This window comes from Juglans regia, chromosome 12, assembly GCF_001411555.2.
Source record: "Juglans regia cultivar Chandler chromosome 12, Walnut 2.0, whole genome shotgun sequence".
Lineage (NCBI taxonomy): Eukaryota > Viridiplantae > Streptophyta > Magnoliopsida > Fagales > Juglandaceae > Juglans > Juglans regia.
Window position 1 is genome coordinate 16435191 of NC_049912.1, and position 13589 is coordinate 16448779.

General features: G+C 37.7%; 1 protein-coding gene across 1 annotated transcript; it reads right to left on the reverse strand.

The window, feature by feature from the left end:
- Positions 1–7223: 7223 nt before the first annotated feature.
- LOC108980990 (60S ribosomal protein L21-2) lies at positions 7224–8915 on the reverse strand. Its single transcript, XM_035683856.1, has 2 exons — positions 8581–8915; positions 7224–7659 (listed from the first exon to the last, which is right to left on the reverse strand). Exons 1-2 carry the CDS (start codon positions 8815–8817, stop codon positions 7399–7401), a joined length of 498 nt encoding a protein of 165 aa, XP_035539749.1. The 5' UTR covers positions 8818–8915; the 3' UTR covers positions 7224–7398.
- Between the last annotated feature and the right edge of the window lie 4674 nt (positions 8916–13589).

The window sequence follows — 13589 nt, forward strand, 5'->3', positions numbered from 1 at the left end:
GAAATTATGATAAGTTTTAAAATGAGATGAAATCATCTAACTTCCCAAACAAGCTCTCCAGACCATGACAGCCACCACGCATTGACTCTAGTAACTCTTAGCACCGTCCGCTTTTTGTTGGTAGGAGTCCTATCCCCAAATGATAAGCACATAAGTAACAAGCGCTGTCGTCTCCGACACACGTGGATCTCATGCGCCACCACTCCCTTCTCTTAGAACATCGCAAAATCATCACCCTTCACCCTCAAATACGTCTCCACCTCGTCGCTAATCAACCAGCCACTGCCACGTGCTCGCAGTCCGTGCCGCTACTGGAGCACATCCAAAACTACCAAAACCAACCATTTGCTTCGAATTTGGACTGTCCAAATTCCAGTGCATCAGATTTGGATGTTTATTTTTATATGTTGTTTTGTGTAGGTGTGCATAAGCTCAATATTCCAAGAACATTCGAGGTGTTTACCTTCCCCATCACTTTAAAACACATATGATCTTTTCTTTTGTCTGGAAGTTTATTTTTACAAACCTACCCCTTCAAGAGCGCATAGGATGTGGGAGTGGAGATCCTCAACACTAGTCTCGATGCAGCAAGACTCGGTGTTGTAAGACAAAAGAAGTATTATGATGGAGTAGGTTTCGATACCTTACTCACTTGAAGATATGTATATTTATAAAGCACTGTAGTGCTGCAGTTACAGATTAAATTCAAATGTACAAGGATAAGCAATAAACTTATCTTAACAAACTAGTTTAAAATTCAAAACTCTGTTATTTACAAATCTGTTTTCTCAGTGCTGTAGACTCGGGATCTTGTGATTCCTTTGTATACTCAGTCAAGCTAACACCCCCCTGCAAACTGATGGGCAGCAAGCAGATCATCAGTTTGGACCTGAGAAATTTAAACCGTAAAGCAGTGTGTCCCTTAGTAAATATATCGGCTATTTGATCTTCTGTTGAAACATGACAGACTTGAATATCTTTATTTACCACTTTTTCCCTTATAAAGTGATAGTCCACTTCAATATGTTTTGTTCTAGCATGGAAAACTGGATTCGAAGCCAGTGCAATTGCTCCTATATTGTCACATCGAATCAGTGGACATTTGGGTAGAACAATGTTTAGCTCTTTGAATAACATTCTCATCCAATAGAGTTCAGCAGTAACTAGTGCAAGAGACCTATATTCCGCTTCTGTACTGGAACGGGAGACCACATTTTGCTTCTTAGCACTCCAAGACACTAAGTTGTTGCCCAGAAAAATTCCATAGCCACTGCTGCTGTGTCTATCATCTAGATTGCCTACCCAATCCGAATCACAATAAGCATTTAATTGGATGCTTGATGGTGAGTAGTAAAGGCCATAATCGACTGTCCCCTTGAGGTATCTCAGAACACGTTTGAGTGCTGTCCAGTGGCCTTCTCGTGGGCAATGCATGAACTGACATAATTGATTAACAATATAACAAATATCAGGTCTTGAAATAGTGCAATACTGAAGTGCTCCAACTGCCATTCTGTATTGACTTGGATCCTTGAGTAGTAATCCATCGTGAGCTGTCAATTTCTTTCCAGAAACTGTAGGAGAGGACAATGGTTTTGCTCCAGCCATGTTTGTCTTATGCAAGAGATCAGTGATATATTTACTCTGGCGTAAGTGAAGACCATTGGAATCACAACATGCTTGCACACCTAAGAAGTAATTCAAATTTCCAAGATCTTTGAGTTGAAAGCAGGTGCCAAGCTGAGTAATGAAGTGATGAATGGCCTGTTGATCTGATCCTGTGACAATGATGTCATCTACGTAGACAAGAATAAATATTTGTAATCCATGCTTGGTATAAATAAAAAGAGATGTATCAACTGATGACTCTAGAAAACCATAGTCAGTTAGTTGTTGAGAGAGTCTTCGAAACCAAGCGAGTGAAGCTTGTTTTAATCCATATAAAGATTTATGTAACCTGCAAACAAAATTAGGTTGAGTTTGATCAATAAATCCCTTTGGTTGCTCCATGAATACCTCCTCATCCAATATGCCATGCAAGAAAGCATTAGATACATCAAGCAGATGAATGGGCCAGTGAAAATTAACAGGTAGTGCCAGAATTAAACGAATTGTAGAGGGTTTAATTACTGGCGAAAAAGTTTCATGATAATCTACTCCATCACGTTGATCAAACCCTTTGGCCACCAAACGTGCCTTGTACCTCTCTATGCTGCCATCTTGTTTTCTTTTAATCTTGTATACCCATTTATTTCGAACCACAGGTTGATGATCTGGTCGTGGACATAGGGACCAAGTACCATTGGCCATTAAGGCATCAAACTCACGACCCATAGCATCCCTCCATGCAGAAACAGACACAGCTTGCGTGTAGCAGCTTGGTTCATTTTCATGATAAAAGGTGGACCATACACGAAGGGGATGTCGAGTGGAGTAAAAAGTCTGAAATCCTGGAAACTGTTTGGGCTTAAGATTCCCAGTTTTAGAACGGGTAACAATTTGTGGAATTGTTGGAGGTGGAGGCAAGTTGAGAGGTTGTTCAATTGGTGGAGAGGGAGAGAAATTTGGTGTAGTGGATTCTGGTGGAATACTTGGAGGAGCAGGGGCAAGAGGCAAATTTGGAGATGAGGAAGTAGGATTGATGGTGGTATGAGTAGTAGGTTCTGTGTTTGGAAAAGGCAAGGGGCTACCATGACATGACTGAAATGATGCAGATTGCTAAGGGATATCTGGAAGAATTGATAATTGAATAGAAGTTGGGAAGGTGAGAACCTTACCAGCAGTATCAAATTCACGGTTGGTTGAGTCTGGCACCATATCAGCTGCTGGAAAAGAGGCCTCGTCAAAGATGACATTGCGAGAGATGTAAACTCGACCAGTAGACAAGTCTAAACATCGATACCCTTTTTGTTGACCCGAATATTCGAGAAAAACACATCTTTTACTTTTGAAACAAAGCTTATGTCTTTCATATGGTGTAAGCAATGGATAACAACTGCATCCAAAGACACGCATGTCACTGTATCTTGGAACAGATTTATGGAGTATGTAAAAGGGAGATAGATTGTTGAGAACTTTTGTTGGCAGTCTGTTAATCAAATAAACTGCTGTAAGGAATGAATCAGGCCAATATTTGCTGGGTAAACATGATTGGGCAAGAAGAGTTAATCCCATTTCTCTGATGTGGCGATGTTTTCTTTCAGCTATTCCATTTTGTGGAGAAGTATATGGACAAGTAAGACGGTGTAAAATACCATTTGTGCTTAAAAAGAGTTTAAATTCATTGGAGAGATATTCCCCACCATTATCTGTTTGAAGCTGTTTGATCTTGCAAGAAAAGTAATTTTCAACAAGAGCTTTATATTGTTTGAAAATATGAAGTACATCAGATTTATTGGCGATGGGATAGAACCATGTGAAACGGGAAAAATCATCAATAAAAAGGACATAATAACGACTACCACCTGCTGAGGTTATTGGAGATACCCAAACATCAGAGTGAACAAGAATTAAGGGACCATTTGTTTGTCGTGTAGACCTGTCATATGGAACTTGTTTTGCCTTTCCTAGAGGACACGACTTACAAAAGGTAGACTTGGTAAAGGATTCTTCATGACTAGGTAGATGTCCAGATTTAAATAAATTATTTAAGACAAGGTCAGAGGGGTGGCCTAGTCGACTATGCCAACCATCTTTATTTGTTTTTGTGCCTAGCTTAGTTGCAAAGCAATGCATCTTATTGGAGAAGCTCTTGTTGCCAGGTAGAGGATATAGACCATTCTCAGCTTGACCGTGGAATAGGATCTTGTTGGTTTGATTCTGTTTGACAAACAAATGACAACCAGTAAGAACAAAATAACAATCATTGTCCACACAAAATTTGTTAATGGATAAGAGATTAACTGATGCATCTGGACAATGCAAAATGTTATTTAATTGAAAGGAATGTTTGTCAAGCAGAAGAGAAGTATGTCCAGTATTTTGAATTGATAAACATGTGCCATTGCCAACTGTGATCATGTTTGTGCCTTCGAAGGGATGCTGAGTAGTAAGATTTGCTGCATTACTGGTTATGTGTGCATTAGCCCCACTGTCAGCATACCATACTTGATTGTCAAGTGTGGCGTTTGTTTCATTGGCCATGGCAGCAAGGTCAGCAGGAGGTATTCGGCCTTGAAATGCATAATTGAACCTTTCATAGCAATCAAGTGCTATATGATTTATTTTACCACAAATTTGGCAAGTAGGCCTTTGAAATGAAGTATTTTGTGACCGAGAGTATTGCTGAGGAACAGAGCTGGAACAACGACTGTTGAATGTAGCTGGAGCTCGAGGCTGTCTGGAATTATTGGACAGACCTGGCTTTTGAAATTTTTTATGAAAGGTTGGTACTTTTGACTTGTTTGCAGCAAAAGCATAGTGAGTATCTTGAGAAGTTTGCTGGTGACTGTCTAAGAGAGCCTCAAAGCTGAGTAGTTCAGCTTGAAAGTCTTCCAAGGTAAGATCATTATCTCGAGTAGCAAGAGTGTATGAGGTAATGAATGGAGTGTAACTTACCTTGAGTCCTCCCAGTAAATGAGCAATAAGGTCTTGGTCATCCATGGGTTTGCCAGCTGCTGCCAATTGATCAGCAAGAGCTTTAGCTTCATCAATATAAGCAGTGCAGGTTTTATTACCTTGAGAGAGTGTTTGAAGCTGTCTTTTGAGCAAAGCAACCCGTGACCTGGAATCTGAAGCAAAGCGGGTTTGGAGTGAATCCCAAGCTTGCTTAGCAGTCTTAGTTCCATACAGAGAAGCAACTAATTTCTCTGAAATAGAAGCAAGAATCCAACTTTTGACACAATTGTCCTTCCGGAACCATATTGTATAAGCTGGATTGGGGGCATCCTGTGTGATTTCTGCAAGAGCCGTGATGGTGCCATCAACATGGCCAATAAGATCATGGCTATTAAGGAAGGCCATGAACTGCATACTCCATGCCATAAAATTGGTACCAGTTAGTTTTTCAGTAACAGGTTGAGAAGTGGCATGAATGTTTACATTTGAGTGAGGCATATTTGAAGTATTGCTTGAACTGGAAGACATTATGAAAAAAAAATAAGGTTGCGGAAGTGTTGAGAAGAAGAAAGGATCAGGCGTGAGCCGTGCTACTGGCTGATACCATGTAAGACAAAAGAAGTATTATGATGGAGTAGGTTTCGATACCTTACTCACTTGAAGATATGTATATTTATAAAGCACTATAGTGCTACAGTTACAGATTAAATTCAAATGTACAAGGATAAGCAATAAACTTATCTTAACAAACTAGTTTAAAATTCAAAACAATGTTATTTACAAATCTGTTTTCTCAGTGTTGTAGACTCGGGATCTTGTGATTCCTTTGTATACTCAGTCAAGCTAACAGGTGCTTACCAAATTATCGTGGAAACTTCACATGATAAATGATTCAAAGGAATCCATTGATTGGATTGTTTCAACTATTGATTTTTATTTCTTGCATTGTATCTACTGCTTTGGGGAACTTGTAGGGGATCCCCACCTCTTCTTGATGTATCCACCAATTTTGGATGCGGCTCAACAAGTAAAGCGCTTCTGCTTCAGCCATAATCTACGGTTCTAGTCAAGCAACAGTGACCATGTAGGATCCAAGTTCTCTCGCGGGGAGCACAGATTAGCAAGTACAACGTACTAGAGTAAGATATTACTCACAAACATTCAAAATTGTTTTTCCCAATAACTAACTACGTTTGGAGTCTTCTTTTGCGGACTAGTATCGATCTGTAGCTGAGTGAATGTAAATGTTGTGCCAAGATTCAAACCTCTTGAAAAGTAAAGTCATTGTGTTGCGCTTCTCTTTCTCTTAGAGATAATTTGTTGTATTAGTCTTTAATGAGGTGAGTGATATAATACGAATATACTTATGGGTGTAAAAGCATATGCCGTGTGTTTGTCCACACTCAAGCATACGTTTAAGCATGAATATTATATGATAAATGTGTCCCATCTTACATAATGTGATAAAAATAATAAGTAAATGTAGTGTATAGAATTTTTTAATTTTTAAAACAAATAGCATGTGCCGTAAAGGCATAAATAAATGCCCACTTTTCTTCCTCTCTTTCCCACGTGGTGGGACTCTTCTAGAATCATTTTAAATACTATTAGATAGAAATTCCAAACAAATAATAGTGTCACATACATGTAAAAGGAATATCTAATAAATCTTGCTCATGGATGAAGTTAGAGAAGCTTTCCATTGACGAATTGAAACCTCAATCTTTCGCTTTACAGTGACGTTGTAATCACACCACCAATGCACCATAGTAAATCCCCATCCGACTACATAACCATATCCACTCACTTCATAATAAACTTCTTGCTTGATCTAGATTAAGACCATAAACACCTACAAAGGTCCATTGATATACATCCTCAACAATCCAGAATGAGCAAGCCGCCGTGAATTCCCACAATCTTCCGTCCTAAAACTTTTGAGCAAAAGAACCAAAAATGTCACGATGGAGGAAACTTTAAAAGCATTTTATTGACATCTTGTTGAACAGCCCTTTTCCCTCTTCAAAGATTTAAAAACATACTTTTTTCTTTCATCCGAACAGCCATTTAACAATCGGGGCAACTTATCTCCAGTTGAACGCACAATGTTCTCTCATTTCGAATCTAATGCAAGACATGTGTCGATATTTCTTTATTAAAGACTACAGTGTTATCATATCAATAATCTATATTAGATAAACTATTCCTCTATAGTCTATACAACACCTTTCCCTCGAAAACCCAACATCTCCTTGCCAAAAACAACATCAGAGATTCAGAGAGGAAGGAGGTCCTCCATCCCTCTCCACTCCTCCTTTCCCACCACCTTCCTGGGGCTTCTCCTTACTCATCTGAAGGCAAACCCTTTCATAGATCAAAAACTATTAATTTATAACCCAAACACTTTCTACAACTCATTAGAAAGACATAATTACCTACACTCTACAGTGATCAAACAAAGGAATTCTTGAAACTTAAAGCACTTGGAAACTGAAAGAGAACTTGTTCCTCTACACTTCCAAAAACCACGAGGGGGGCAAATACTTTTTTGCCCTATATTTCACCTTTTACATTTCTCCTGATTAGAAATAGTGCAAATTTACGTCAGGACTAACCAGAACACCAGAATAGCTCAAGCCATATGGCTGGAAGTAGATTTCTATATAGGAAAATAAAAAGGCCTTGAATAAAATTGCAACATTCAACCAAAACTGTAATGAAATATCCATATATTATAAAATCAAAACTCTTCTGATGCAGAAATAATACCATTTCCAAAATGAAGAAACTAACAAAGGACACATTTTGATAAGATAAGCCCTAAGTAGCAATAGCAAAGACCTAATAACCACCCTTAAGATCATTAACAACATCGTAAGGAATAGGAGTCACAGTTTCCAATGTTGCACCCTCCTCGACCATGAAACCTGGTTTAGGGCCCTCTGGCTGCCTCTTTGTGCTGATGACCTCACCTCTTGACTTTGCCTCAGCCTTCAGTTTATCATTCTTGAGCTTCCTGAGACGGAAGTCCTCCGTGCACCTTGAAGGCAGCACGTGCTCCACACGAACATGGATTCTCTTTCTGATTATTCTGTTACCCACCTGCATTCACATACATGCATCACAATTAGATGGATGATCCTCTATTTACACAGACATAAGGTCCACACTAATAAAAAACAACAAATTTTGAAACGTCTAACAAAGTGGCTGAAAGCCATCAATAAACAAGGATCTACTTCTCCATTGAAAATCATTGTTGACACCAGTTGTACACTTGTAACATCCAAATGGTAGCCAGATCCATCCAAAATTATATGGCCCGAAATGGGGCGAGAGATGTTATGTTTTTCAGCATGCAACATCCAAAGGGTAGCCACCGGTGACAAGCCGAGCAACAAACCAAACGTTAAAAAATCTCTCCCTATCAATCTCCATTAGATGAATTACGATAACAAATAATCATAATATATGGAGACAAGAAAATGGCGCATAGCTCCTACCATAGCGCTTGTCATCGATAACAAATAATTAACTCCATCCCTGGCGTATTGCGTTGTGCGTCAAAAAAGGAATGGCTTCAACGAGCCACGTTATGCACTCAATACTAGGTTGTGAAAGTAAACATTCAGTCATTAATAGAAAGAATTTTAGACCAACCGCACCGATCACACGAAAACTAACAGACGCAAATCGTCAAGCATATCAAGAATACAACCGAAAGCATGAAAAATACTGACCATAACATTCAAACACAAAATGTCGCAAACGGAAGATCAGAGAGCCAAAAGAGGAAAGAAAGTAAGCAAATCATTAAGCAAATCAGCTACACAAGCAAGCAAGTGAAAATAAAAAACCTAGAGAGGAAAGAACAGAGTTAAGCTAAAAGCAATCCTTCCACGGCATCTCCCTAAAACATTAAAAAACTCAAAACCAGCCAACTCCTGCAAACCCAAAAAATAAAAACCATTTCCACCATTTCCAAAAGACCGAGAAGCTAATAAGAATTATGAATGGAAGTACCTGCTTGTTGATCTCGACGCCGATGGCGCGCTTTGTAACGTTCCAGACTCTGCCGGTGCGGCCGTGGTAGAACTTGTGGGGCATACCCTTATGGACCGCGCCGTTCACTTTAATGTCGACGTAGTCACCGATCTTGTAGGTCCTGAGGTAGGTCGTGAGGGGTATGTAACCCTTCTTCCTGAAGGGTCGAGCGAACAAATCTCGGGTCCGAGAACGAAGACCGTGACCAGCCGGCATTTTTGCTTACTCTCCCTCTCGCTCTGTCTCTCTGAGGTAAAAAAATGATACGGGCGTCGCAGCTGAAAACCCTAGGTTGAAGACGGTTGGTAGATTTATATATAGCTGCAGCTGCCCTGCGTCTAGGGTTTCACTGATTGCTATGCCTCTGGGAAATATGGGCTGGGCCTCACCTTGCTTCTTTTTATGGGTTGGACAGCCCATGTATGCTTTTAACTCTTTTTCTTAACTTATAAAAAGAAGATGGACTGTTATGTATTCCAAATCCATGACTAAAATCTCAGCTCATGATTTGCCCATTCTGCCAGTAAACGCTTGAAGATGGACTGTTATGTATTCTCCATTACTAAAGCTTTTAGTTGTAACACAACTAAATTAGATTTTTCTATTCAGAAATAATAGACTTACTACTGGTTGATAACTTATCTACAACTTATTAATAAAATATTAATTCTCTTAAAAGAATTTGACTTTTTCTTTTACTTTAATATATTTAAATCTTAAAAATATTATGAGCAATGTGAAATACAATTTTAGAGTATGCAAATCTCGTATACTCTTTTTGAAAAATAAATCAGATTTATTATTAAAAAATAAATTTTTTATATGAATCTCATATTTATCCTATTTTTTTAAAGAGATTGCGCGAAACTTACACCTGAGACTGAAAATATTATTTCTCAAATATTAATTTATTATGTAGTAGTAAAATAGTTGTAGTTTGGTTGTCTTTATATCATTGCTCTTTCTCTATTTGATTTATCTCATGGAAGGTGAAATTCAACATGAATGATAAGAATTGTTACAGACGTAAAAAGATTTCACAAAAGTAAACTCAGAAATTAATGTAGTATAATGTAGTACATTAGATATACTTTATAATAAAACTAACTTCATAATCTGGCGTATTATATCATATCATATTAATTTATGAGTTTACTTTTATGTGATCTATTTATAGCTAAAATATTTATCATCATAAAATTTTCGGATTATCATATAAGCATGAATAAAAATATATATATTTGATAGGATTTATACTCTAGTCTTGCAGTTAAACAAAGTTTATCATCTAAGAAAACCTGTCAAAGAGTAGTTCTCACTAATTTAAATAGGAAATGGTTGACCTAGTTGTGTGGGAGCTGAGTAATGCTAGATATAGTTATAAATTATGTAAGCATCACGCACTCCTTTTAAAAAGAATGAGGTCCACCATTAAAAAATTAATTTTTTCATTTAGGTCTTATATTTACTCACTTTTTTCAAAATAAATGCGCAACATTTGCGCACTCTATGACTGCAAATATCACGCCGCTCCAAGTCTTTCTATGTATTGCTTCTTTAGCCTCATTCGCAATCAAAGTGCCAATGGTACCAGTAGATATTTGATTACCCGAAGTTGATGTAGAGGCACCTACGGTAGGAATTGTCATTTTGGGAGGAATTCCTTCAAAATTGGGAAGTCAACGACCTTCTCAACTAGAAGTATCCTACTCATGTTTGAAAGGGATATTGCTAAAATGAGGCGAACTAGCAATCCTCTTAGAGGCAGTGGTGTATGTATTTCCACTTATTCGAGGGAAAAAATCTATGATTTAAGGAAAAAGATGGACATATAAACTAAGTCATATCCAACAGAAGTCTAGGCTCGAAAGAAGGAGAGAGAACTGGGGTAGAGAAGCAGAGAGGTGAAGTAGAGAGGCGGGACAACCCTCGTAGACAACTGGGGCACCTTCTTACTTGAAGTTTAAATGAAGATAGGATAGAACCTATTATAAGAAATAAGATCCACACACGAAGAGTTATGTGGCACACTCTAAATGGTACTTCTCTTTTAAAGTCTTGTCGAAGTCAAAGTTGATCGTACCCTTAAGATAGCGCAAAATAATCGAAGTAGCTGAAAGTTGGCCCAATAGTGTTTGTTGTCTAATCTCTCGAGGAGGACTTGGGGGGTAACGATCTTGATATCTCAAAACCCCATTTAGAGCAATTGAATTGGAACCTTCTCATACAAAGACCTTTCATTCACAAGCCCTTTTACTTTCATAAATTTTGCTTCTTCCTACCTGTAACGCCCCGTCCCCGAGGGTCTGGAGAGTTAACTCATGTCACTTAAAAATAATTTTTCTTCCACATAGTACATACTCTAATTTTTCTCTATCGCACAAAATGCTCATATATTTACATCAATTACTCCAAAATAACTATTCTAAGACAATACAAAGTCTTAATATAAACAATAATCTCCCAACAAATCACATCATCAGAGCACAACAAGCTTACTGAATGAGAATCCTCAATACCCATATAAACCTTCTATACTTAAACCATCATTCTTCACTCTTCTCACCCGTGCTCCATATCTTTGATCCTCAACTGAAACATTCAAATCATCTGAAAAATATTGTGGAGATAAAGGAGTGAGTTATCAACAACTCAGTAAGCAGAGAACATATACTAATATATAAACATGAGCCTTTTCAGAAAGTTCAGTATGCAGAAACAAAAACATTTTATTTTTATATGCAGATCTCAAAAAAACTTGTTATTAGAAAATCAGAGCGACTTTTCAATCTTTTCATACTCAAAATCAACAATTTATATTTAAGGATCCATTTCATATTAAAAAAAAAAAAACTTTGGCATAACATAACTGAACATCTTCATCTTATCATATCATATCATATACCATGTTTAACCCCCGTGGTAGGGTTGTGTTATCCCCGGTGGCCAAACCAGACAGTATAATGTGGTGAACATCCCCTTTTTCAATCTAGGAGCCCCGAGTGTGCACACAGGAAAGAACACGTAAAAAGACCATTTTGTTTCCAAAGTGGGTGCACTCATATCATATCATATCATGGTGGTACCAACCATATCACGTGAACCAGTATCATCATATCAGAACCATATTCAGAACATATAAGTATGCCAAAATTTTATTATATCCATATCATATCAAAACACGTGCGAAACATATTCATATCATTTCCATTTGATCAAAAACAGATCCAAATCATTTCATATCACATGCATAAAAATCTCAATGATATCACATTTGCTCTTTTGCATATTTTAAAAATATGTCAAATATTGCTCATGTCTACACAATGCATGTCATAAAATATTTTTTCTTTTTCGTACAGGTTTCATGAGTGATGCAAATAAACGACCGAGGTTGATTTTTCTCAAGTTTTCATTTCATCACAAAATATGCAGAGTTTTTAAAAAGTCAACCTCAATCTCAATAATCCGTATAAAAACCTAGCATAGGAACCTGCTTACCTGGACAACTTAGCTTTTCAGAATTTTCTTCAAAATGTCGAGTCGACTATAGATCGTCACCTATAAAAATAATCACATAATTTCCGTAAGTTTTCAATTAATCAAGGATTTCGATATTTAAGCCTAACCTTCTAAAATAACCTATTTTAATTCCTCTAAACTTAAAGCCCTCATAATTCCAAAATATATTATCACTTCCTAAAATCACCAATATTCACCATAACCAACATCAAACTTAAAGCACCAATATTTAACCCCAAAACAGTCAACAAATCTCATAGCATAAAACAATCACACAAAAACTTCATCATCCAATCTAACCGACTCCCTTATTCCTCGGACTCAGTCCAGCACAACCAACCAATTAACAGTAAATATGAGTTAGCGTAAAAATACATTTAAATCTCAAAAGTTCTTTGGAAAAATACTTACAATGCTATAATATAATTTTTAAAATATCACGGAGGTGCTAGAAGCGGCAACGCAGCAATAAAACAATGTCAAATGCACTGTGGTTGTGGGTCTCAAAAACTCACTTTTAAACGGGTGTAAACGAAGATCCGAGATTGATAGGGTAGGGCTTAGGGATGTCGGTAAAGCTAGTGGTGGCGGCGGTTGACTGTGGGTGGCGACGCAAATGGTGGTTGAAGTGAAAAAATACCCAAAACGGAAATGGAGTTGAATGTGCTTCACCGGTGACGGATCGGAGCTGGGGTTGGGTCCATTGGGTTGCTAGGAGGTCGAGGATGAAGTGGTGAAGAGATGGTGGTCAGAGGTGGCGCGACAGCAGCACGCGAGCGAAGAGAAGGTTGCGGCTTGGTGATGCATGTGGGGGCTAATGGCGGCGCGGGAGGAGCTGAGATCGAAGGGTGGTGGTCGCTGGTGGCTGGGGAGGACGGTGGGCCGGGCGGTGTTGCACAAGGCGGCGAGAGGCGGTAAGGCTGGGTGGATGAAGGAACGGACAAAGAGAGGGAGGGGGGTGGACGTTGCGCGGGAGAGAACCAGGAAAAGAAAAGAAAAGAAAGAAAAGAATGAAGGAAAAAATAAAAAGAAGAAAAAGAAAGAGAAAAGAGAAAATGTAGGGAAAGAAATGAGGTCCAATCCTCACATATTGGGTCACAAAAATAATCCAACGGAAACGATTTTAAAATAGCAAGTGAAATAAAATAATTCAAACACAGTGATTAAAATGAAAATAAATAATTAAACCCAATAATAAGTTAATTTAATTTGAGAAGAAATTTAAACGCATAACAATAATTAATTTAGAGAAAGCACTTCAAAAAATAATTTTCGTAAACTAAAAATCATAAAATAACCCAATTAAAAATCTAATAATTTTAAAACAAGAAAATAAATTTTGAATCAATAAAAATAATTTCTTCATAAAAAATACACTAAAATACGGAGTGTTACACTACTGTTGTCATATAAACTCAGTGTTCATAAAATTTTTTTGCTCTTTCCATATGAGCAGCGCTTGAGGA